This window comes from Salpingoeca rosetta (genome assembly GCF_000188695.1).
Source record: "Salpingoeca rosetta unplaced genomic scaffold supercont1.7, whole genome shotgun sequence".
Taxonomy (NCBI): Eukaryota; class Choanoflagellata; order Craspedida; family Salpingoecidae; genus Salpingoeca; species Salpingoeca rosetta.
The window spans coordinates 840,051-865,050 of NW_004754927.1; the positions used below are offsets into that span (position 1 = coordinate 840,051).

The window sequence follows — 25,000 nt, forward strand, 5'->3', positions numbered from 1 at the left end:
GCAAATGGTCACAGAACAGGTTAATGTCCTTGACGGTTTGCAAGATCGCGTGCTTTGTCACGTCCACTGTCTGTTGCACCTGCTGTCTCGCACTCGCCACTGCTCCTTCCTCCCCGTTGTTCTGCTGCTTCTGCGGCTGCTTCTGCGGCTGCTTCTTCGCTGACGATGGCGCCGGCTCCATGGCTGCTTCGCCGGCCTGCATGTGCAACACCCCAACTGCGTTTCGATAATGCTCCATCAGCGCTTGCAGCAGCTCTTGCAGCTGCGTCACGCGGTCCCCCATGGCTGCTCCTGGTTGAGGGAAGGGGGGGGGGCGGGGTTAAGTGGGTTGTGTGACGTGAGACGTGAAGGCACAGGTGCCGGTGCGAACGGTGACAGCGGTGCGAGTGCTGTTGTTGAGTGGTTGCTGTCTCTCTTCTTCTTGTCGTTTCGCTGCTTCGTGGTCAACGCCTGAATTCAGTCGCGTGGTTTTGGCGCGCAGCGCTCAAAAACCGCCAACACCGCTGATGAAGACGAAGAACACAAACCTGACACCATCATCATCTTCATCATCAGCCAGCCAACACCGCCACTCGACGCACGACAGGACCAAAAGGCAAGGACAAGGCAAGGCGGATAAGGCAAGGCAACAGCAAGAGGCGAATACACACATTTACACACACACACACACAAGATGGAGGGTGGCTACACGATGGACCGGTTTGAGAAGACGGAGAAGCTGGGCGAGGGAACATATGGCAGTGTGTACAAGGCCATTGACAAGACGACCATGGCAGTGGTGGCGCTCAAGAAGATCAAGCTCAACGACCAGGAAGAGTTTGGGGTCCCAGCGTCTGCCCTGCGGGAAATTGCTCTTCTTCGCGAACTCGACCATCCCAACATTGTCCAGTGAGTGTATTGTGATGTGTGGTGATGCCTGTGTGCGGTGATGTGTGTGGTGATGTGTATAGTGATGTAGTTTGACGATGTGTGTACAGTCTACATACGTGTATACTTGCGCCTGTGCACATGTACACGCACGCGCAAGCGAACATACCTGTGCACACACGTATGCATACTGATGCACGTGGATGCGGCAAGCACGCACAGCTCCATGGTCCCTGCCACTGATCGATGTCATGCCACGTCTTGTCTTCTTCCTTCCGCCTGATTTCGTCCCCCCCCCCTCCTTGTCTCCCCTCCTTTACAAGGCTGTTGGATGTGATCCCTTCGTCCTCGGAGCTGCACTTGATCCTGGAATATGTGTACGAGGACCTGCGCAAGTTCATGCACCGCGTCAAAGTCCTGGAGCGCCCCATGTACCAGTCGTTCCTGCGGCAGCTGCTTCTCGGTCTGGAGTACTGTCATATCCACCGCATCCTTCACCGCGACCTCAAGCCAGAGAACCTGCTCATCAACCACCGCACGGGCGCACTGAAGCTGGCAGACTTTGGCCTTGCGCGCGCGTTTGGCATTCCAGTGCGTGCCTACACACACGAGGTGCGTGAATTTATGCTTGCGTGCGAATGTGTGCATGTGTGTTTGTGTATGTGCGCGTGTATGGGTGTGTGCAGAGTGTGTGCCTGTGTGCATATTTGTGTGTGTGTGCAGAGTGTGTGCCTGTGTATATTTGTGTGTGTGTGTGTGTGCAGAGTGTGTGCCTGTGTGTTTATTTGTGTGCGTGCACGTGTGCGTGCGTGTGCGTATGCGTGGCGTGTGTGCCCGCATGTGAACGTGTGGTAAAGGCAATGTTGTTATGCCGCTCGCGGGCACATTCGCAACGAAGGCTTTGCTGTGCAGCCATGCGCTCACGCTGTCACGCTGTCATGCTACTGGTGCTGGTGCTGGTGCCACTCACTCCTGCTCTCAGGTGGTGACGCTGTGGTACCGTGCCCCCGAGATCCTGCTGGGATCAAAGCAGTACGCTTGCCCTGTCGACATGTGGGCTGTGGGCTGCATCTTTGCGGAAATGGCGTCCTCAAAACCGCTCTTCCCGGGCGACTCAGAGGTGGACCAGATTATGCGCATCTTCCGCTATCTCGGCACACCCACAGAGAAGACATGGCCAGGCGTCTCCAACCTCCCAGACTTTAGGGTGCGATGTGTGTGTGCGTGTGCACTTGCGCGTGTGTGTGAGTCTGAGTGTGAGATGGTCGTATTGTTTGCACTACCTGTTGTTGGACAAGGTGTCAACTTCCTCAAGCATGCTCGTCCACATACACACTCACACACACATGCACACTCACGCACATGCACACTCACGCACGCATATACACTCCACACACACACACATGCACACTCACGCGCACACATGCACACATGAGCGCAGGCAAACTTCCCGCGCTTTCCGGCCATCGACCTTGCGCCGATCGTACCACAAATGGACCCTGTCAGCATGGCTTTGCTGCAGGTGAGCACGTGTGTGCGTTGACGTACATGTGGGTGTGCATACGTGTGTATGTGTGTGCGAAATGTCTAGCGCTGCAAGCATCTGGTGCATTGCCCATTCCACTCAACGCTTCTTCTTCCCGCCCCGCACTCGCACACACACACACCCACACATCGTCTTGTCCGACTTCTTTTCCTTTTTTGTTGCAGCACATGTTGGTGTATTTGCCTGCGTCCCGCATCCCCGCCAACCAGGCACTCAAACACCCGTTCTTCCAAGGGCCCGAACACGACTTTGCTGCCTCTGCTGCAGAACAACAACAACAACAACAACAACAACAACAACAACAACAACAACAACAACAACAACAACAGCAGCAACAAGAGGAAGAAGCGGACAGCACTGCCACAACCTCACCGTCGTCCACTGCGACAACAACGGCAGCAGCGAACAACTGAAGTTTGCGGGCAACGCGATTTTCGTCTGATATCTTGCACTAATTGTCCTCTTGTTTCTGTTGTGCCAACGCGAATTTTCAAAATTGGCGGGCGAATAAATAATTTTTTTATTCGACAACTTCATCGTCTCCCGCGCACGGCTTAAACAGCGCAACCGCCAACCACAACACTCTCAACGAACTCCGCACACACCACAAAGGCACTGACCGACCGCACTTCTTTCTCCGCACACCCCCGCACCAAGTCAGCCAGCCAGCCAGCCAGCACCCTCGTTCCATCGACAGCTACAGGTGAGCTGATGAGCAGAGGCGGCACTGTTGTGGACGAGGGTAGCTTGGGAAGCGAGTGGGGAGCTGGGAGAGGAGAGATCAAGCAGAGAAGGAGCGAGGAAGCAAAGGTGTTGGTTAGCGCCATAGCGCGCCCGCCATCCAACGGTCATGTTGGAGCGGAGGCAGGCGGTGAGGGGGGAACACGGTGCGGCAACTGTGCACACACATTCTCGTTCGTCTTACATGGCGACAGACTCAGCCGCGCTCCCCATGTGTTGACCTGCTTGCCCTGCCCCTCTATTTCTGTGCTCTCTCTCGCTCACTCACACACACACACACTCTCGCTCCCTCTCTCTGCCCCTCTGTCCTTGTGTGTGCATCTAACCAATCCACGCCAATGCAAACACGACGCAAACACGACGTACACAACTCAAACACAATGCCAACACAAGAACAGACACATCCACAACCACCAGCAGTCATGGACCGCTATGAGAAGATTGAGAAGATTGGCGAGGGTACCTACGGTACCGTGTACAAGGCCAAGCTCATCACATCCGGCGAGCTTGTCGCCCTGAAGAAGATCAAGCTGGAGACAGAGGAGGAGGGCGTCCCTTCCACTGCCATCCGTGAGATTTCCCTTCTCAAGGAGCTCAACCACCGCAACGTCGTCAGGTTAGCGGAATGACGCCACTCGCGTGTCGCGAGCACCACCACCACTCTTTGTTTCCCTCGTCATTTGAGTTCTGTGCCGCTTTGCCTTCTTCCTTGCACTATGCCCCCTCCTCCTTCATGATCGTCTTTGTCTTTCCGAAGGAGGAAATGAAAGAAGGAGGAAGAAAGGAAGGCGAGGAAATGGGGGAAAGCGGAAAAGAGGGAAGATGTGTGTGTGTGTGTGTGTGTGTGTGTGTGTGTGTGTCTTTTTCTTCCCTTCTCCTAATCCATCCACTCATCTCCCCATCACATCCTCCCTTCGTCTCGTGTCAGGCTGATTGAGGTGATCCACTCTGAGCACGACCTCCACCTCGTGTTTGAGTTCCTCGACTGCGACCTGAAGAAGCACATGGAGGTTTCCCGTCAGCTCGCCCCAGACCTCGTGCGCTCGTACCTCTTCCAGCTCCTCAAGGGCATTGAGTTTTGCCACACCCACCGCATCCTCCACCGCGACCTCAAGCCCCAGAACTTGCTCATCGACAGCGATGGCAACATCAAGATTGCCGACTTTGGCCTCGCCCGCGCCTTTGGCATTCCCGTCCGCGCCTACACCCATGAGGTGCGCTTTCTCTGAGGATGGTGGCGCGGTGGAGCGTTGCAGTTGATATATATGTGTGTGTGTGTGTGTGTGTGTGTGTGTGTGTGTGTGTGTGTGTGTGTGTGTGTCCTGATCGTTTTTGTGTCTGCGTCAAGTGTTCTTCATGTCCCTTATCGTTTTATCTCTGCCACCATTGGCGCCATGACAACGCAACAGGTGGTGACACTGTGGTACCGCGCCCCCGAGATTCTGCTCGGTGCGCGCCAGTACGCGTGCCCTGTCGACATCTGGTCCATTGGCTGCATCTTTGCGGAGATGGTGACCACCCGCCCGCTCTTCCCGGGCGATTCTGAGATTGACGAGCTGTTCCGCATCTTCCGCTACCTCGGCACCCCGAACGAGCACGTCTGGCCTGGCGTCTCCGAGCTCCCAGACTTCAAGGTGGGGTGGTTGCCCATTATGTGTGTGAGTGTGTGTGTGTGTGTATGTATGTATGTATGTATGTATGTGTGTATGAATGTGTGTGTATATACTTGCGACCGCGTATCGGTTTGAGCTCATTCCCGTCCCCTCTGTACCTCATCCCTTCCTCCCAACATACTCACACGATACGCAAACCCAATCACTGCGCGCTCTGCAGACAACGTTCCCGCAGTGGAAGCGCCAGGATCTGGCCAAGCTCGTCCCCGGCCTCGACCCAACTGGCCTCGATCTCCTCGAGGTGCGCCCTCCAACGCGTGACGACACGTTGTGTGTGTGTGTGTATGTGTGTGTGTGTGTGCAATGTTGTGTGTATTTTGTGTTGTATGTGTGTGTATTTTGTGTTGTGTGCCACATCGTCCCACTGTAATCTCACTCGCCTCCCTTCTACACGCCGCCTCCCTGGTTTACCCCAACAGCAAATGCTGCGCTACGCCCCGTCGGCCCGCATCTCAGCCACCCGCGCCCTGCGTCACCCGTACTTTGCCGCCTACAACGCCTGAGAGCTGCTGTTCTTCGCAGCGGCGCCACAGCTTCAGTGCCTGCAGGCAACCACCAATGCACGAACGCAAACGTGCATCGTGGTCATTGTTCTGTTCAGGCTTGACGTGTGCAGTGTGAATGGTTTTGACATGAAATCACTTTGCCGTGACGTTGACGCGACGTAGAAGCCAATGCTATTGTTTTCTTCCTTCCTATCTCAGAAAGCCACATGGCCATAACACAAGTAAACTCGATCCAATCATCAACACACGATGAAAGCTATGCACGGGCACAGCCATGACGTTGGATCGCGCAATGACAGCGTTCACACAAGCCACACTTTCACACTTTCACACTTTCACACTTTCACACACTCTCACATTTTCACACACACACCACAAACCACAAGCCACAAATCACAACCTTGCTCGCACAATCGCGGATGCATACAACCAAAAAAGTACAAGCCGATTCACGTGAGTGCACGAATATGCACAAACGCGTGGCAGTCACAGTCACAGTGACAGCCGCATCACTTCTTTGCTGCTGCGGGAGGAGCAAAGTTGAAGCTGAACGTCGCAATGCCAGCAGCAATCGCGCTCACACCATCATCTTGTTGTGAGTCACCATCCTCCTCACCCATGTCCTGTGTTGCCTTGTCCTTCCCATCACCATCTGCAGTTTCAGGTTTGGCGGGCACGTCCTGCCTGCCATCCTGGCCGCTGCCACCGAAGTTGAAGCTGAACGTCGACACAGAGCCCCGTCCAGGTTTGTTGACATGTGTAGAAGCGCTGCTGCTGGTGGTGGTGGTGGTGGTGGTGGCAGCAACGGCATTACTACTGCTGCCGCTGCTGCTGTTGTTGTTGTTGCTGCTGTTGCTGTTCGCCTGCTTCGGCTTGTTCTTCTGTTTTGTGTTGTTGTTGTTGTTCTTCTTCTTCCTACCACTACCTTGCCTGCCGCTTTGCTTCCTCCCTGTCGCCGCGTCCTTGCTGCTGGTGCTGCCCTGGTTCGCATCTGCCCCGTTCTCGCGTGCCTTCGCCTCAAGTTGCTTCAGGGACGCAAATGTCGAAAACCCAAACGTGCGGCGAGCAAGCGGTGGTGGCGCTACACCCGTTGTCGTCCGTGCTGTGTATGACAACGGTGAAGATGATGACGCCGATGATGCCATTGTATGGGATGGTGTCGGTTTGCGGCTCGCGCGCCGGAGAAAGAACCCTTGAATCTCATCCGCTTCCAATGGGCCATCGACCTCTTCATGCCGTTCACGAACATCGGCTGGTACACCGGGCTGCTGCCGCTGCTGCTGCTGCTGATGATGATGATGATGTTGTTGTAGCTCTTGTTGTCGCTCTTGTTGTTGCTTGTGTTTCGCCTGGTGCGCTTCCCGCTTCGTCTTCTTCTGTCGGCGACGGGATTTCTTCTTGTTGTTCTTGTGTCTCTCTGCGCGTGACCGCTGCTGCTGCTGCTGCTGCCGTTGTTGTTGCTGTTGCTGCTGCTGCTGTTGTTGTTGCTGTTGTCGTTGTTGTTGCACTGGTGGGGTGGGCTGTGGCTGCTTGTCAGCTTCACCAGTAGCCGTGCCAGCACCCCTGCCTTCCGGCTGACTGCCTGTGACACGCTGCTTCATCGTCGGTGTGTCTGCCGCATGAGCTGTCTTTGCACGCCCACTCGTCTCCGCTGCGCCTTTCTCTTCCATGCGCGAGCCAACATGAGGTGATGTGATCCGTGGTTCTGATGGCGCGTTCGCGCTGCTTGCTCTCGCACGACAACTTCCGTCAGCACGTGGTGGTGATGCTGCCATCATCTTCTCTTGTTGCTGCTGCTGCTTCTGCTGCTGCTTGCTCTGCTTGTCCCGGCTTCCGTGCCCTTGCTTCTCCTTTGTGGCTGGAGGCGGTATTGTGGATGCTGGTGACGGCGCAAAGTTGAAGGCAAATCCAGCTGTTGGCGCGGGTGCAGCAGTCGCACGCGTCGTTGTCGCTGTCGTTGTCGTCGTCGTCGTTGTTGTTGACGTGGCACCAGGGGTTGTTGTTGCATGCGCATTGGTGGCATCCACGCTGTCCCCCTTGTCGCTCTCACCGCCACTTGCAACACCAACGACGTAATTGCTGTCATCAGTGCCCTCTGCACGTGTGCAGTGGGTCTGGCTTGAAGTAGCCTCTGCGGTCTGCTCGTGCGCGCCTGCTGGCTGCTGCCCTTGCTGTTGCTGTTGTTGTTGTTGGCGCAGTCGAGCCTCCCGCTTGGCGCGACAAAGCCTGTCATTAGCATTGAAACGGGGAAGCACATGGCGGTGGCACAGCACACTCGAGTGAGTCTGATGCATTCATTGCAGACAGAGCCACGTAATCTGACGTGGGTAAAAATATGTGAGTGTGTGTGTGTGTGTGTGTGTGTGTGTGTGTGTGTGTGTGTGTGTGTGTGTGTGTGTGGTTGTGTGTGTGCGTGTGTGTGGGGGGGGGTGGTGGGTGTCTGTGGGTGTGGGATGTGTGTATGTGTGTGGGTGGGCGTGGTTGTGTGAAGCAACTTCTGGCCTCACCTGAAGAAGCCTTCGTTGGATGTGCCGGCACGTGTTGTGACCTTCTTGATTTGCACATCACGTGCTGTGGGCCAGGCAAGCAGGTGTGGATATCAAGGTGGCAGATGAGCTACAGGTGAGAATGGACAGGTGGGTGGAGCTTATGTGCAGCGTTGTAATAGCGAACGCGACGACGCACGAGGGCGCTGGCTCGCGTACATGCGCACCCGTTTGCGTGTGCACTCGCGCAAACACAAGGCACAGCTGCAGCACTCGGGGCGCACTGACCTGCAGCATGCTTTGGTTGTTCGTTGCTCTTCATCAGGGCGCGGTAGTCCCCAAACGCCTTGCTCATGGCTGCCCGCTTCTGGATCTATCAGCAGGTGTATTTGTGCGTGTGTTTGTGCGTGCGTGCGTGTGTGCATGCGCGTGTTTTGGGACGTGGTGAGCAGTTGCCATGCTGGTTGGTTGGTTGGTTGGTTGGTTGGTTGGTTGGTTGGTTGGTTGGTTGGTTGGTTGGTTGGTGTGCCGGTCGTAATGAAAGCCACAATTAGCAGGGCACTCACAATGTTCTGCTTTGGTGACTTGAGCGTCCGCAACACTTTGGCCGCGTCCATCCCTTTGCACAATGAGTGAGCGAGTGTGTGTGTGTGTGCGTGAGAGAGAGCGAGAGAGAAAAACAATGAGTGTATGCGCACATGACCTGTGTGCGCAGATGAGCCGTTTGCTGCCTCTTTGCATGACTTACTGCCTTTGGGCCGAAATCCGCATTGCAGCTGTCGAATGCACCAGTCCAGTTCCTCTTCAAACGCACCTCCCTGATGGATACAAGAAATAATCTCGTTTGTGAGAAGAGAACCACTCATGACGCCACCACTGGGGTGTCTGAGCCAGCACGACAGAGCAGACTTCACACCCTCACTCTTCCACCAAGCACATGTCAGCTCCACTTACACCGCCTCTCTCATCAAAACTGACTTGTGTCGCAGGGCTGGACGAGCTGCCGCTTCCCTTTCCGCTCTTGGACGGTGGTGGTCGACGCCGACGCTTGTTGCGAGGCGGTGGCGGCATGGTGCTGTGTGTTGTGGTGGTGGTTGTGTGTGTGTGTGATGTGGTGTGTGCTTCCGTGACACTGTGTTCCTTGCTTCCTTGCTGTTCCTGTTCTCGTTGTTGTTGTTGTGCTTCCCACGTGTAGTGGTGGCACGACTTGTTGCACAATAAATTAGACCCAATCCTTTGCGTCCTGCAATTTGCAAATGAATGTTTTGCCCTGTGGAAGTGCACCAAATGCCTGCAGGCACACAACACAGCAAAACTCACCAGCAAACTCGCTTTCCAACCGCCTGACAGACCAGCAGTCCTTGTGTTTTTCTCGTCGTTGCCTTCTTGCGACCGTTGGCTTGCTTGGTGTGTGTCGTCCTTACGTGTTGCGCCACCCACAACCACCCACGCATCTCACATCAACAACCACACCAAAAGCGAGCTCCTTCATCATCAAAGCCCCCATAACAACACCAATAACCAACCAACGCACCGCTTTGTTGTGTGTGCGTGTGCGTGTGTGTCTGAGCGGTGGCTGCTGCTGCTGCTGCTTCCATCCATCCAAACAAACAAACGAACACGCAAACAAACACCCCACAAACGCCACTTCTCCGCTGGCTCTGACAACCAGCATCATGGCACCACCACCACGTCAATGGTGTTGGGCCTTGGATTTCCTCCTACTCTCACTCTTGTTGCTCGCCACAACTCCAAGCCAAGGTAACAGCCGCGCGCGTGTGTGCGTGTGTGTGTGTGTGTGTGCGTGTGTGTGTGTGTGTGTTCGCTCCTGCTTTGGCGTGCACACACGCACGCATTTCTTTCTGCTGTTCACCCACAATACATCATTGCGTGTTGCGCTGCGATCCCCTTCCAATCCCACTCCTTTCTTCCGACCCCCTGGTCGACGTCCTCAACACCAGTGGATGCCTTCAACAGCGAGTGTGGAGCAAACTACAGCCCTGATTCGCCGTGCGCACACTCCTGCTGTGCTGATGTATGTCTGCACACCCACAAACCCCAAATGGACACTGCATCAAACATGTTGGCAAGCCGCCGTCACTCGCTCGCCCGCTCGCTTGCACCCCTTACGCTTTCACACTCGCACGCTCACATCCTCATGTTCATACACCACACACACACGCACATACACACACACACATAATCTCTCGCTCTCTCCCTCTGTCAAAGTACGAGTTTACGTCAAACACATGCATCGAGGATGCCACGGCCCCGATGGGATACCGGTGCGGCTGCTCTTCCCCATTTGTCTCAGCAGACAGCGACACAGAATGCGTCTGCCAGGCATCCTGCGCCTCTGGAACAATCGTACGTTGCATGAACACAATTGCTTCGCCTGCGCGCTTGTGTTCTTCTCCCTCCCGACGTCCTGCCCATCGGCCACACACACACACACACACACACACACACACACACACAGCCCCGATGGGATACCGGTGCGGCTGCTCTTCCCCATTTGTCTCAGCAGACAGCGACACGGAATGCGTCTGCCAGGCATCCTGCGGCTCTGGAACAATCGTACGTTGCGCGTACACACACACACACACACACACACACACACACACACACACACACACACACACACACACACAATACTCATACGCGCTCACTTTCACACACACACATTCCCCATCATGCACACGCAACTGCACCACCGCGTGCGCTTGCTCGCTTCAGTCGGCCGACTGCTCGCGGTGCGAGTGTGAGCCGAACCAAGGCTGCAAGGGTGGCCGATGTCGACGCTACATCACGTCGACTGGGGATGAGCCCTTGGCTTGGTTCGACGACTTCCCGCCCACGTGCACCAACTGCCAATGCCGTTAGTCGCACTCGCCTTGCAACACTTGTATCCTCCGTCGTGCCTGATGCTGCGTCTATGAATCTGGCTGTGGGGCTCACATGAGTCTTCGCCTCGCCCAATCAAGCTCACGATTCCTCACCGCTGGTGTGACTTGCTCATTGACACCTCCCCCAAACACACACACACCCCCAAACAGTTGACATCGACTGCAACACGACATACTCAAACGCCTGGCCAGACAGTATTGTAAGCAAAACCAATTCACCTTCTGCACGTGACACACACACACACAACCATACACACTTGATCGTTACAACACCGCCTTTGAACCCTTGCGCCGCGTCTGCTGTCTGAACATGTTTGTGCAACACGGTGATGACTGTCTGGAACACTCCTCCCGAGTGCAATTTACGAATGTGGCATTTCGTTTTTACAATGTGTTGCTCCTGCAAACCAACTTTACACACCACTTGCCACCACCAACCAGGGCTACTGCCGATGCCTCAGCGCGCAGGCGACATGTGATGTGTTTGGATGCCAGAGCGGACACATCTTGTATGGGCGCTTCATCCGCCTCTTTCAAGAGTCCTGCGAAGAATGCGTTTGCAGTACGTTTGAGTGTTGTGTTGTGCTGTGTGGTGTTGTGTTGTGTGTGCGCGCATTCGGGTGGCTGTGCGATGTGATGCGTGATGCGAATGTGACGGCCGTGATGCGTGCCACGTGCTGCCCGTGAGTGTCGGGCGTGTTCATTCTACTGTGCGGTGCTTGTGTCACTTCTGCTTTGGGCTCACGTGTTGTGCCTGGACGCCCAACCTTCAACCCCACCCAGATGAAGCGCAACCCGCGTGCAGTCAGCCCGGCATCAACCTCGCCGATATCCGTGACGACTGGGTGCGTACCGACACGCCTCAATGCCTTCTTCACCGCATGTACCCTCATCCTCCTCCGCCACACATGCAACGGACGTGGGCACGGTTCCACAGCTCTTCCTTCTCTCGCCTTGGTTCATGCACCTCCAATCACACAGGCACTCTATGCATACCTACTGTCACGTTTTGTGTTCTCTCCACGCATTCACACGCATTCACGCGCATTCATGCGGCTACTACAGGTGTTTGAGGGCAGCTTGGACTGCACGAGCGGCGACCCGGAGCCATTCACCCTCACGGATCTCCGGTGGGAGGACGGGCAGGTGACGGCGTCCATCTACACAACAGTGTCCGGCCACATTGGCGGATGGAAACTCCGGTCATCGTTCTTCAACAACGACACAGGCTGCGTATACCTTGATAGGGAATCAGGCTGGGTGATCAACCCAAACAATGGTGAGCTCAGCCAGCACAGTTTCATGCTGTGCCGTGAACCAGCACTGCGCTGCATCATGGCCTCATGCTGGATGAAAACGGAAGCCCCGCACCTGCACACACACACCGACTCGAACAACCCTCACACTCACGCACCGTGGCACTGGTTCCTTGGTTTCAGGTGATGACGTGAAGAGATACAGCCAGGTGAGCTTGCGCGGTCAGTTTTACAACGACGGCACGACGCTGCGGTTTGATGGCCTCATCCCGGAATGCAAGAGCTCCCCACTCGCATCCTCGCTCGCAGGTATGCTGCAGACTTCTTTCGCTCGTGTCTTTGTGTGTGTGTGTGTGTGTGTGTGTGTGTGTGTGTGTGTGCGTGCGTGTGTGTGTGTGTGTGTGCGTGCGTGTGTGTGTGTGTATGTGTGTGCTCTTCTTTCGTCTGTCCCCACACCCTCGCCTTTGTCGCGTGTGTGTCGCGGGTAAGAGACCTTGTTGCTGGCTCAACACCACGCGCGACAACAACCCTACCCAATCAACCCCCCCCCCCACACACATTTTTCCTTTTTATTCTGCTGCAGCGCCTTGCGACTACAATACGGAATACAGGAACTATCGCGGCATCTGCACACCTCTCAGCGACTGCGGTGTTGGCTACCAGATTCTCACGCCTGCCACAGAAACAACGGACAGGTGCGTGTTCTTTGGCGCTGACTGCTGCCCTTTGTTCCTTCCACATTCGACGTCGTTGCTTCGGCAGTGAGATGGAATAGCAGCGGAAGCACCAACAAAGAGTAAGAAGCGCGTGACAGTCGGCGAACACCACGCTCACTTGCACACCATCGCAAACGCTTTATGCCTTTTCGCTCGTGCTCTGTGGTCTTGCATGTATCAGGGTCTGTGCGCCGTGCACCACAGGCACGTTTGCAGATTCGCTCAACCAGGACGAGTGCACTGCTTGGACCAACTGCGTGCCCGGCAACGAGGAATCGGTGTGTGCGTGCGTGCGCGTGCTTGTACTGTTGTTGCTTCATCTTGTTGTCTTGGCGATGTTGTTGTTGGTGTGCGTGTTTTGGTTTCCTTGCTGTCGGTCCACGACTGGCGTTGTATGCTCTTACATATCGCTTCACATGCGTTCTGTCGTCAATACGCGCCTCACCATTTGTACCTGTGCTTGCGTGCATGTGCATGTGTGTGTGTGTGTGCATGGCATCAGGTTGCGCCAACGAGCTCAAGTGACCGTCAGTGCATTCCATGTGGAAGTGGAACGTAAGCTGTGCTGCTACCTGCTTGGTTTCTGCTCCACCGCGCACGGAACCTCAAAGCAGACACACACACACACACACACATGCACACGCGCGCGCGCACACACACACACACACACACACACACACACACACACACACACACACACACACACACACACACACACACGCCCCTCCCTTTTCTCCCTCACGCACAAATCAAGTAAACACACTCCTCATTCACGCCTCAAACCGCACACACGTTTGCCTCCCTATCCGGTACTCAGGTACTCTGACACGGTGAATGCGGAGTCGTGCACATCGCACAAACAGTGCCCGACTGGCGAGGCGGAGGTTGTGGCCCCAACGCCATCCTCTGATCGCGTCTGCAGCACCTGCGATGGCGTGAACACATATGAGGCGCCCGATGGGGACGGATGCATCGACATCTCGCGCTGTGATCCCGGTACTTACGAGACAGCCGACCCCACACTCTCCTCTGACCGGTGGGTTTTCGAACTGAAACCAAGTTTGGCCTTTGTTGCAACCCGCGAGCGCTGCTCGCTGTTTCTGCGGACCTGCCAGTGTAGTTTTCATCCATCACCGTGCCCACTTGTCTTCCCCCATCCAAACTACACATCCTCTGACGTGTGCATGTGTGTGTGTGCATGTGCGTGTGTGTGCAGGATGTGTGCGGCGTGCCAGAGCGGCAAGTACCAGAGTCAGCCAGACGAAGAAGAGTGCATCCCCTTCACCACGTGCCACGCAGGCTCCTTTGTCACCCTGCTGCCCACATCCAGCTCCGACAGGGTCTGCCAGGCATGCGACGGTGTTCTGCGGTATCAGGTATGCGCAGCATTCACGACGGGTACGCAGTTGCTTTGGCGCGAGTGGTGGGCTGTTGGCACGGTTGCATTCGAAAGCGAGCCTACACGAACCAGCCTGGGTGACGTGCACGTGTTTGGATGGGTGAATTGACAATCGCGTGTGCATCTGCCATTCACACCTGTTCTTGCATGAACACCCCTCCCCACTCATCCTACGCATGTACACTCATGCCTTCATCACTGCTTTGCTGCAGAACGAAACGAATGCGCTCTCGTGCAAGTCTGTGACGACGTGTGGCTCTGGTCAGGAGGAGGCGGTGCCGCCGACGCCAGCCAGCGATCGGTCGTGCGTCAACTGCGTTCTCGGCGAAACCTTCAAGGTATGGCATTCAACGCAAACACATGATACCTCTCCGCACTGCTTACGCGTTGAGCCAAGGCGTCACCCATTGCGTGGTGCGTGCTTGTGTGCTTGTGTGCTTGTGTGCTTGTGTGTTTCTGCGTTTGTGCGCGCGCTGCCTGTTACTGCTTGCTGGTTCATCCCTGACTCACTGGCACTGTCCTTCGCACAACAACCACAATGAATGCAGGTGGAGGCTGGTAGCTCCACACGTTGCAACAATGTGACCACGTGCGATGCAGGCACCCAGGAGAATACTGCGCCAACCATCTCCTCAGACCGCCAATGCGAGGTGTGTGTGCGAGTGCGTGTGCGTGTGTGTGTGTGTGCGTGTGCGAGTGTGTGTGTGCGTGTGCGAGTGTGTGCGAGTGCGTGCGTGCGTGCGTGCGAGTGTTGGTGTCTTTTCTGTGTGCGAGTGTTGGAGTTTGTGTGCTGGCTCTGACAGCCTGTGCGCCTGCTATGAGCAACCCCCCTTTTAACTTCACGTCTCGCAAATGCCTTATCAACTCCCTGTGCTGCGTGTCATACAACAGCCATGCCCAAGCGGATCATACAAGGAAACAGCAGGCAACTTCCCCTGCCGCGTATCACCGCAGGTGAGCTGCCCTTTTTCCTGTGCCTGCAGGCAATGGGATGGCTTGTTCTTTGACGAATTGTTCATCACACTCTTATTCATCGACTCGGGGGGGTTTTTTTTTTGTCTTGCTGCAGTGCTCCATTGGCAAATATGAAACGAAGGCAATCACGCCCACGTCCGCACGCGAATGCACGCTCTGCGAACTGGTATCAGCATCGCTTGATTTGCTTGCGTGCATGCATGCACATGTCCTTGCGTAGTTGCCCGGCTTGTTTGCGTGCTTGTTGGGCCCATCCTCTCTCTGGTGTTGGTCTCATCTATTTGTTTGTTGTTCCTCTTATTCAGGGCACGTACAAAGCGACAATCGGGCCGGAAGCGTGCTCCGTGTGGACAGAGTGCAACGCTGACCAGTACGAGAGCGTCAGCCCAGACGCCAGCACCAACAGGAAATGCACAGATGTACGCCGCAGTGTGACCTGGCGAAGCTTTGCTTGCTCTGTCAAGCTCGTTTGATGGGTTGTTTTGCTTTGGAGGTTGCGTTAGTTTTGGTTTTGGGCCATTTCTCCATTTCTTACGATTTCGTGTGTTGCGTGTGTCGCTGAACCCGACTGTCACGCGCATCGCACGTGTCGTCCCTCTGCAGTTGACGGTGTGCGGTGCCGATGAATTTGAGCTTGAGGCGCCCACAGAGACGCGCGATCGCGTGTGTGCGGACTGTAGCGTGTGCCCGCCAACCCATGAGGAAACCATGCCCTGCACCGACACTTCAGATACAGGTGCGCGCCTTGTTGCTTGTGTCGTTGTCAACTGGGGGGGGGGGGCGTGTGTGTAGACATGGAAACATGGAAACATGGAAACAAATGCGCAGAACCAAAGGCGAGGAGTTGGGGGGGGGGTTGTGCTGAACTGAACTGTGCACATCACGCCGTCACTTGTACTTCAGACTCGCCAGCGTCGCACCGTGTTTCCTCTTGCCTTACTGCTTGTACCTCACACGCATGTCCTCGCCTCGGGTTTGCAGTGTGCCTGGAGTGCAAGACGTGTCCGCCCGAAGAATACCTTGTTGTGCGCTGCTCCAACTCCACAGACGGAGGTGCGCATGCGCCACGTGCCTGTATCTGTGCACATGCACACATGCGTGAATATGTGTGCGTGTGCGCGTACGTAGTTTACACATGCATGCTTGTGCATGTTTGAGTATTTGCTGTATGTGTTGTTCTGCAGCATATACGCAACGCGGCATCTAGTTCGGGATGTCTCTCGTCCCTTTTTCACTGAAAGCTCACGGCCAGCACTCCACCCGTCGTCGTTGTTGCTGTTGTTACCTGCTTGCATTGGCCATGACAGTGTGCGGCGCGTGTGACACCTGTGGGTCGGGCCAGTACGAGATCAGCCCATGCAAGGACAGTCGAAACCGCGTGTGCGCGGACACAACCCCGTGCACGGAAACACAGTTTGAGTATCAGCCCCCCACCGTCACGACAAACCGTGTCTGCACCAACTTCACGGTGTGCACGCCAAACGTGCAGGTACAGGAATTTACACATGCTATGTGTATGTGCGTTGGCGCATCTGGGTGCGTGCGTGTACGTGTACGTGTTTGTGTGTATGTGCGTTGTGGACTCGCTTTCCCTTCTGTTATTCATTCATCTGTTATTCATTCATGCTTTGCTCTGCCACCTTCAACATGTCCACAGTACGAGGCTGTTGCTCCCACAGCGACAGGCGACCGCATGTGCGAAGACATCAGCCCGTCGTGTTCTGCTGGTTATGAGCAGACACAGGATCCTTCGTCCACAACTGACAGGTGCGGCGCTGCTCACCACCATGTGTGTATGTATGTGTGCGTGTGCGTGTGTGTGCCTGCAAGCAAGGGTGTGCCATCTCCTGTCGGTGCATGACCACACCTAAGATTCTACCAACTTCGTTCTTTGTGTCTCACGCATGTACATGGCTCGTCGACAACACACACACACATACACGCGCACGCACACACACACACACACACACACACACGCACACACGGGCACACAGGGAATGCCGCATGTGCCCTGCTGGGACGATTGATCACGACAGCGATCCACTGACACCGTGTGTTGGCTGCCCCACTGGCACGCACGTGCTTGCTGGATCTTTCGGAGAATGCTCGCAGTTTGAATGCGTTCCTGGTGCGTACGCACCTCTCGTTTCATGCATCTGAGCCTGTCTGTTTGCGGTTTGCTTACCGTGTTCCCATCTCACAATTAAGACGAGCACGCGGAGGGGCTGCAACAACGTACACGTGTATGATTGCTCGCTCCATACATTCTCTCGTAAACCACTCACACACACAAACAAACAAACAAACACACACACACACACTGTGCTGATGACCAGGCAAAGCGGATTTGGACAGAAACGCTAGCACCCATTGTGAAACGTGTCCGAGTGGAACGTTCCAGAACCTTCATGGGCAGACCGAATGCAACCCATGGTCCAGCTGTCCACCAGGAACACAGGCCGTGCCAGGCTCTGCCTCCACCGTGAACGATCGCCAGTGCGCTTCGTGCGATTTGGGCGTCACCTTCAGCGACACCAACACCACCGCGGAGCCCTGCCGTGACGTGACGGTGTGCCCAGCCGGCTATCACGAAGACACACCACCAACCCTCACATCAGATCGTGTCTGCGTCCCCTGCCCAAGCGGCACGTTCTCTGCCACGGTGGGCCAGGGCCTGTGCCACGAGTGGCACGTGTGCGAGGCTGGCAGGGGCGAAACAACTGCGCCAACGTCCTCTAGTGACCGCGTGTGTTCGCTGTGCCAGTTGGGCACCACCTACCAGCCGCACGACAACGCCACCACGCCGTGTCTCGTCGTGTCAGAGTGCAACCCCGGGTTTGAGGAAACTGAAGCCCCAACCCTCTCCACGTGCGTTGTTGTGTTGTGTTGTGTTGTGTGTGTGTGTGCGTGTGTGTGTGAATGCTGTCGTGGTTGCACATGTTGTGCTGTGCTGTGGCAGCTATTATTTGCTGTGTACTTTGCACACTGCCATGTCGAATGCGAGTGGATTCGTGTGTTGAATATCAGCAACACGCACACCTCGTGCTTTTGTGTTCACAGGGACCGGGTGTGCCAGCAGTGCGTGCTCGGCGAGACGTTCAAGGCCGGTGTGGGTGAAGGTGACTGCCAGCTTGTCAGGTGAGCTGCACCTAAAGCAGTGATGGTGGTGGTGCAATATGACGTTGTTGATGTTGACAATTTGAGTACGTAGGACTCACCCGTTGCTGTCTGCTGCTCGTCATGCTCGCCATCATCATTAGCTCTTGCCCACCTGGAAAGGAGCAGAAAACAGCACCAACGCTGTCCACAGATCGAGAGGTGCGCCTTCATGCTTTTCATCTTGCCATCCAGCTTGTTCCATCTGCTGGCTTCTCCTGTCCATTCCTTTGTGTGCCGGGGTGTGCTTACTCACCACAATCCGCTGCATGTGCTGAATCAACTCGCTCAACACACACACACACACACGCACGCACGCACACATACACGCACACACGCACACACGCACACACACGCACGCACGCACGCACACACACGCCACGACAGTGCCAACAATGTCAGCTGGGCGTGACCTTCAAGGCGCTCGCTGGACAGGCGCCATGCATCACCACAACGGCCTGTGGCCCCGGAAAGTACATGACCGTTGCGCCAACAAGGTCGTCTGACCGCCAGTGCATGACGTGTGAGTCTGGCAAGTTCAAGTCGAGCGCCTCCAACCAGGACCCGTGTCTCCTTGTCCGCCCGCCATGCGAGGAAGGGGAATACCAATCACGCAACCCCACTCCGAGCTCGTACGTGGTTGTTTGCCTGTGAGCGGTTGTCTTGCACCTGCGTGCCCATGTGTCATTGTTGTCGTTGTTCTCGTGGTGGCAGTGGTTGAGCTGACGCTTGTATTCCAAGTCAACGGGTGTTTGCGCTTTGCACTTTGTGCGCTTCCTTGCATTTTGTGGTCGGGGATGCTCACGACACCCTCGTGGTCTTTACATCTGTCTCTGCTGCGCTACTCTCTTTTCATTCGTGCTGCGACGCAGTGACCGGGAGTGCAGCGCCATCTCCACGTGTGCAGAGGGCTACTTTGAGTTTCTGCCCGCAACAGCAACATCCGACACGCAGTGCGAGCAGTGCCGTCAGTGCCCGGAGCAGCACATTCAAATTGCCCCATGCAACCGCACCACAAACACACAGGTATTGTGTATGCGTGCATGTGTGTGTGTTGATGTGTAGGTTCATGTGCTGGCATGTTCAGGTGTTCCCTCTCCTGTCCTCACACTCAATTCCATGATTTCCCTCTTGCTCCAACCCATCACACACGCAACTTTCCTCACGCTCTTCCTCACTCGTATGCTTCCTCTCTCTCTCTCTCTCTCTCTCTCTCTCTCTCTCTCTCTCTCTCTCTCTCTCTCTCTCTCTCTCTCTCTCTCTCGCACACACACACACTTGCACTGCCTGACCTCCTCAGTGTGAGGGGTGTAGTTCGTGTCCGTCGGGTCACTTTGCGTCCCGCGCATGCACAACGTTCAATGACACCGTGTGCAAGGTGTGCTCCTCGTGTGCACTGGACGAGCAGTATCATCTGCAGCCATGCACGGAGACAAGTGACACCGTGTGCGCACCTCGCAGCACGTGCCAACCTTGGCAGTACGATGCACGGGAGCCCAACAGCGTGCTTGATCGCCTGTGCACCAACATCACTGCCTGCAAGCAAGGCGAGGAGTACGAGACCGCAGAACCTACGGCAACAAGCGACCGCGTGTGCTTGCAGGCAACGGAATGCGAGCTGGGGACGGAGCTGGTGAGTCCGCTCACGCCCACATCCGACCGCGTGTGTCGTGCGTGCCCACGCGGCTTCGCTGACCACGACCTGGACCCGAGCACACCATGCGAGGCGTGCGCTGTTGGCACGTACAGTGACGAGCAGCAGTATGGGCGGTGTGAGCAGTGCCGTCTTGGCACAAGCGAGGAAGACGCCGACCCTCGCACGCCGTGCACGACTTGCGAACCAGAGTCTTACCAGAACAGGATTGTTCAGGTATGCAGTTTTTTTTTTGGGGGGGGGGGAGGGGGAGGGGCAGTTGCGTTCATGTGACCGTGGTTTTGTGTGGTGAACAGTGGGTTCGTGCTTTGTGTGTGTGTGTGTGTGTGTGTGTGTGTGTGTGTGTGTGTGTGTGTGTGTGTGTGTGTGTGTGTGTGTGTGTGTGTGTGTGTGTGTGTGTGTGTGTGCGTGCGCGCGCGCGATTGCTTCCGCGTATGGATGTCAGTGTGCTCTGCTGTGGTACGTGCATGCATTCAAGACCATGATGTACGCTGCGTTGGGAACGTGCTGAGCATGTGTTGTGTGCTCATCGCAGGCTTTTGTTGCGATGCTGTTGCTTTGTGTTTGGGTTTAGGTTGGCTGCATGTCTGCGCGCGTGTGCGGCGTTGGGTTTGAGGAGGCCCTGTCACCAACAGTGACCTCGGATCGCGTGTGTGTTGCGTGCAGCAACCATACGTTCAAGGCAGTTCCAGGAAACGACATTGAGTGCAAGCCCTTCAGCAAGTGCGGCCCAGGCACGCAGCTCGTCTCACACGGCACAGCGACACACGACACGCAGTGTGAAGTGTGCCCGCTCGGGAAGTGGAAGGACGATGACTCGGAATTCCCCTGCAACCCCGTGCACACGTGCTTTGATGGCGAAATCACCGCCATCCGCCCAACACCTTCATCTGGTCTGTTTGTGGTTGTGGGTGTGGGTATGTGTGGGTATGTGTGGGTATGTGTGTGGGTGTGGGTGTGGGTGTGTGTGTGGGTATGTGTGTGGGTATGTGTGTTTGCAATATCTGCGAACCTTTGACTTGTTTCAAGATGCACACAGCATCCTTCTCTGTCTCTGTCTCACTCGCACTCACACACATCCCTTCCTTCCACTCTTCCCCGTATCGCCGCTCTCAACAACACAATTCCCATCTATCCTCCTTTCGCCTGCCTCCCTCCCACCCTCTCGAACAGACCGGGTGTGCAGTGCGTGTGCGTTTGGGACGTATGCCACGTCGAGGAGCGACGATGCCGTGTGCGCAGACTGGACCGACTGCAACCGTGCCGTCCAGTTTGAGTTTGTGGCGCCAACATCATCCAGCGACAGACAGTCAGTTTCGCCGCACGAGAGAGAGAGAGAGAGTGTGTGTGTGTGTGTATGAATGTGGGAGGATGTATGCCAAGGATGTTCGAGAGAGACTGTGGGTGCCGTGTCCGTACGTACGTACGTGTGTGTGTGTGTGTGTGTGTGTGTGTGTGTGTGTGTGTGTGTGTGTGTGTGTGTGTGTGTGTGTGTGTGTGCGTGAATGCGAACGGAACTTGCTCGCTCACTCGCTCACTCCTCACTCATTATGTGCCGTGCACATTCCTCTTCCCCCACCCCCAACCACAGGTGCGCTGATCTGAGGACGTGCACGGAGACGCAATACGAGGATGCAGCGCCAACGGCGACAACAGACAGAGGTGATGAGCGCGCGTGCGAATGGCTGTGGAATGTGATTTGCGTTGTGTCCTGTGTCTTGTTGAGTTGCGCTGATCGCTGCTGGAACTCTTCTGATTGCACACATGGCGGTGCTCACACCCATATCTATCGCCTCTCCTGCTTGCGATCCCTTGTCTGCCACTGCCACTGCCACTGATGGATTGCCTTGCGTTGTCTCACCTACTCCCTTCCCCCGTGCTTGTCTACAGTGTGCCGCGCGCGCTCTGAGCTGCACACCTTCCGCGTGTGGATGAATGCGAGCTACGTGGAGTATGCGCTTGCCTCGCCATCCCACGAACTGGAATCGGCGCTCGAGTCCACCTTGCGGGAGCGCGTGGCGGCTGTGCGCGGATACGTCGAAGTTGTGCTGGAAGAAAATTCCGTTCTCGCTGAAGACCGGACAGTTGCCAATGTGTCCGCGCGCTCCGTGGCCGCACGTGCCCAGGTGGAGGCGCTGGGCGAGTTTGAGGTTGAGGTTCAAGGCACAGCCATCCTCTCTGTGCTGTACACGGAGGACGAGGCCATTGCGGCTCGCATGGGCACGTAGTCAGCACCGACTTGTTCAGATGCATTGTGTGGTGCTGCACAATGGACAAAGCCCACCTTTTCTCACACGGCATGCGCAACTTCACCACCGCCTGGCCGTCGTTTGGTGAGTGAATGAGCGATGCTCTGTGTGTGTGTGTGTGTGTGAGATTGAGGGAGATTGTGTATATGTGTGCGTGCGTGTGCGTGAGTATGCGCGTGTGCGTGTGCGTGTGTGTGCGGAAGTGAGGGAGTGTACACACAGACTCACTCACACACATACACACACAAGCACACTCACTCACACACACACACACACAACACACAAACCGACTCACTCACTCACTCACTCACACACAAACACACATACATACACACAAACCCACTCACTCACTCACTCACTCACTCACTCACTCACTCACTCACTCACACACACACACACACACACTCGCTCACTCACACACACACACATACACACACGCGTACCTTTGTAGTACCCGACGTTGCCTCGCTTGGAGCTCATCACTCCACGCTTAGCACCACGCAGTGCCGTGCGCACAACACCAAACATCTTCCTCGTTCGCTCGTGGTCTTTGTCAACGAATTGTGCGCGTGTTTTTGAGAGAAGGAGAAAGAAGAGACAATCACACACACACACGCACGATTCTGTGTAACAACAAGCGCCACTCCAACCACACCAACCAACCAACCCACCCCACGAGCGACGAACGTCAAGATGGAGAGCATGGGCGTGCCGCAGCTGCAGCTGTTCAACTCGTACACCCGCCAGAAGGTAACGGAGTGAGTGGTGCGTGTGGAGGAAAGGGAGAGGAGCGCAAGTGAACGTGCGAGTCGTGAGATGTGTGGAGGTGTGTGCAGTGGAGCAGTGCTGATCCAACCACCACTGGTTCAACCATCACGCACTGACTGGCTTGGCCCACACAGGAGGTGTTTGTGCCGCGGGAGAGGAACCGTGTCACGTGGTATGGCTGCGGTCCCACGGTTTACGACGCCTCGCACATGGGGCACGCACGGTGTGTCTCTGTATGTGTGTGTATGTGTGTGCATGTGTATGTGTGTGCATGTTTGTGTGTGTGCATGTGTGTGTGCTTGTTGATGTGTGACAACTCTCTTTGTACACGCGTGCACGCTCTGCACACGCACACTACGCGCACGCTTGCTGTGCACATGCACACTCTGCATACGCTTGCTCTGCACACGCACACGCTGCTCTGCTGTACCTCCTGAACCGTCGTTCATTCTGATTCTCGGCCCCCCTTCCACAAACATACCTTTGCCGTGCTCGCTGTACACAAATGACTCGCCGTCCTGCGTCACCACAGTGCGTACATCACGTTCGACATCATGCGCCGCGTCCTCCGCGACTACTTCAAGTACGACTGCGAGTATGTGATGAACATCACCGATCTCGATGACAAGGTATGAGCGAGGAGCAATGAAGAAACAGAGCATGCACGCGAACCATGCATCCAAACCTACACGTATCTCTTCTTGCTCTGTCCTCGCTCCACCCCCGACCACACACACACACACACACACACACACACACACACACACACACACACACACACACACACACACACACACACACACACACACACACACACTCACACACACTCACTCACTCACACACACTCACTCACTCACACACACTCACACTCACACTCACACGCACACTCACACATTTCGCTCGCCTCGTTTTTTGCCTTGCAGATCATCCTGCGTGCTCGCCAGAACCACCTGTTTGAGCAGTACATTGCTCAGGAGACGCTCGACCGCGACACCGTGCTCCAGGACATCAAGGAAGCCCTTGGTGAGCGCATGTCTGCACATACATGCCTATTCTCTCGGCCTGGTTTTGCCCTCGCATCTGCTTCCCTGTGTCCCTGCCTCCCTGCCAATGTGCACGTCTGTTTGCCGCGCGTGCTTCCATCTGCTCACCACCGCTCACCCCTCCCTCTCTCCTCTCACACCCTTTCGGCCACGTGCTCCCGCCCCAACCAGAGCGCCTCGACGTGAAGATTGCCGACCCCGAGGAGGAGCCCGAGAAGAAGAAGATGTATGGCAAGGCCAAGGACGCCGTGCAGGCCGCCACTGTCGCGCTGCCAGAGTCGCCAGCACGCGAGGACCTTGTCGCCCTGTGCACTGCCGCAAAGGACCCGCTCTCCGCCATCCTCGACAAGCGCAAGGGCTCAAGTAATGCTCAATGGCCAAGGGGGAATGGAGTGTGTGTGTGTTTGTGTGTATTTGTGTGTTTTATTTGTGTGCGTGTGTGTCTCAACCAACTAAGCGTATACACTGCAGCTTGTTCGCCATCCACTCACCACTTCACCACTTCACCACGTCACCACCTTACGTTGCCGCTTTCCTTTCGACTGTCAGCCGTGTCGGACCACTCCATCTTCTCCTCCGTGTCCCGCAAGTGGGAGGCCGAGTTCCACCGCGACATGAACGCCCTCAACGTACGTCATGGAATCGGTTGCGCTGCTCGCCTTTTGTCATGCTGGAAGCGATGATGAAATGGTGAAACACGCACACACAAACACGTACACATGTGCACCCTCACACAAGCGCACACCCTGACATACACTCACACGACTGCACGCACGCACACACACACACACACACACACACACACACACACACACACACACACAAACACACACGCGACGCAAAACGCCATGTTGCGTGCGTGGTGGCAGGTTGAGGCACCAGACGTGCTCAAGCGGGTGACGGAGTGCGTGCCTGAGATTGCCGCGTTTGTGCAGCGCATCATCGACAACGGATACGGCTACGAGGCAAACGGCAGCGTGTACTTTGATGTCGCCGCCTTCCGCGGCAGCAGCGAGCACAACTACCCGAAACTGCTCCCTGAGGCCGCTGCCAACGCCA

The 25,000-nt window shown here is 55.8% G+C and overlaps 6 protein-coding genes across 6 annotated transcripts in view; 4 read left to right on the forward strand and 2 right to left on the reverse strand.

Annotated features, from left to right (window-relative positions):
• Positions 1 to 450, reverse strand: part of PTSG_03212 (uncharacterized protein) — a 1,591-nt gene extending 1,141 nt beyond the window's left edge. The window contains exon 1 of the mRNA XM_004995739.1: positions 1 to 450. This exon is cut by the window's left edge and continues 185 nt beyond it. Within this exon, the coding sequence (XP_004995796.1) occupies positions 1 to 283 (283 nt within the window). The 5' untranslated portion in view covers positions 284 to 450.
• A 51-nt stretch (positions 451 to 501) lies between these two features.
• PTSG_03213 (CMGC/CDK/CDC2 protein kinase) lies at positions 502 to 2,920 on the forward strand. The gene is made up of 5 exons (XM_004995740.1): positions 502 to 888; positions 1,191 to 1,479; positions 1,850 to 2,074; positions 2,309 to 2,389; positions 2,578 to 2,920. The coding sequence occupies exons 1-5, from the start codon at positions 674 to 676 to the stop codon at positions 2,824 to 2,826; spliced, it is 1,059 nt and encodes a 352-aa protein (XP_004995797.1). The 5' UTR covers positions 502 to 673; the 3' UTR covers positions 2,827 to 2,920.
• Positions 2,921 to 2,944: 24 nt separating this feature from the next.
• On the forward strand, positions 2,945 to 5,578 carry PTSG_03214 (CMGC/CDK/CDC2 protein kinase). Its single transcript, XM_004995741.1, has 6 exons — positions 2,945 to 3,116; positions 3,553 to 3,770; positions 4,083 to 4,368; positions 4,564 to 4,788; positions 4,988 to 5,068; positions 5,247 to 5,578. The coding sequence occupies exons 2-6, from the start codon at positions 3,577 to 3,579 to the stop codon at positions 5,328 to 5,330; spliced, it is 870 nt and encodes a 289-aa protein (XP_004995798.1). The 5' UTR covers positions 2,945 to 3,116; positions 3,553 to 3,576; the 3' UTR covers positions 5,331 to 5,578.
• Positions 5,579 to 5,650: 72 nt separating this feature from the next.
• On the reverse strand, positions 5,651 to 9,029 carry PTSG_03215 (uncharacterized protein). The gene is made up of 6 exons (XM_004995742.1): positions 8,798 to 9,029; positions 8,568 to 8,637; positions 8,386 to 8,438; positions 8,108 to 8,192; positions 7,841 to 7,904; positions 5,651 to 7,559 (listed from the first exon to the last, which is right to left on the reverse strand). Exons 1-6 carry the CDS (start codon positions 8,888 to 8,890, stop codon positions 5,843 to 5,845), a joined length of 2,082 nt encoding a protein of 693 aa, XP_004995799.1. The 5' UTR covers positions 8,891 to 9,029; the 3' UTR covers positions 5,651 to 5,842.
• A 163-nt stretch (positions 9,030 to 9,192) lies between these two features.
• PTSG_03216 (uncharacterized protein) lies at positions 9,193 to 22,109 on the forward strand (the record flags this gene model as incomplete). Its single annotated transcript, XM_004995743.1, has 34 exons — positions 9,193 to 9,580; positions 9,781 to 9,854; positions 10,049 to 10,186; positions 10,556 to 10,697; positions 10,876 to 10,925; positions 11,167 to 11,287; positions 11,509 to 11,570; positions 11,791 to 12,004; positions 12,165 to 12,290; positions 12,565 to 12,676; positions 12,879 to 12,975; positions 13,200 to 13,252; positions 13,515 to 13,733; positions 13,914 to 14,073; positions 14,309 to 14,434; positions 14,645 to 14,746; positions 14,988 to 15,050; positions 15,166 to 15,237; positions 15,377 to 15,490; positions 15,675 to 15,807; positions 16,053 to 16,124; positions 16,379 to 16,560; positions 16,729 to 16,838; positions 17,066 to 17,199; positions 17,408 to 17,939; positions 18,132 to 18,209; positions 18,332 to 18,389; positions 18,615 to 18,859; positions 19,100 to 19,253; positions 19,528 to 20,097; positions 20,456 to 20,774; positions 21,055 to 21,190; positions 21,473 to 21,543; positions 21,772 to 22,109. The coding sequence occupies exons 1-34, from the start codon at positions 9,496 to 9,498 to the stop codon at positions 22,107 to 22,109; spliced, it is 5,262 nt and encodes a 1,753-aa protein (XP_004995800.1). The 5' UTR covers positions 9,193 to 9,495.
• Positions 22,110 to 22,713: 604 nt separating this feature from the next.
• PTSG_11977 (cysteinyl-tRNA synthetase) overlaps positions 22,714 to 25,000 on the forward strand; it is a 5,793-nt gene continuing 3,506 nt past the window's right edge. The window contains exons 1-7 of the mRNA XM_004995744.1: positions 22,714 to 22,880; positions 23,033 to 23,121; positions 23,431 to 23,527; positions 23,822 to 23,921; positions 24,113 to 24,304; positions 24,491 to 24,570; positions 24,811 to 25,000. The exon at positions 24,811 to 25,000 is cut by the window's right edge and continues 125 nt beyond it. Coding sequence (XP_004995801.1) covers positions 22,824 to 22,880; positions 23,033 to 23,121; positions 23,431 to 23,527; positions 23,822 to 23,921; positions 24,113 to 24,304; positions 24,491 to 24,570; positions 24,811 to 25,000 — 805 coding nt within the window. The 5' untranslated portion in view covers positions 22,714 to 22,823. The remainder of the gene's footprint in view (positions 22,881 to 23,032; positions 23,122 to 23,430; positions 23,528 to 23,821; positions 23,922 to 24,112; positions 24,305 to 24,490; positions 24,571 to 24,810) is intronic.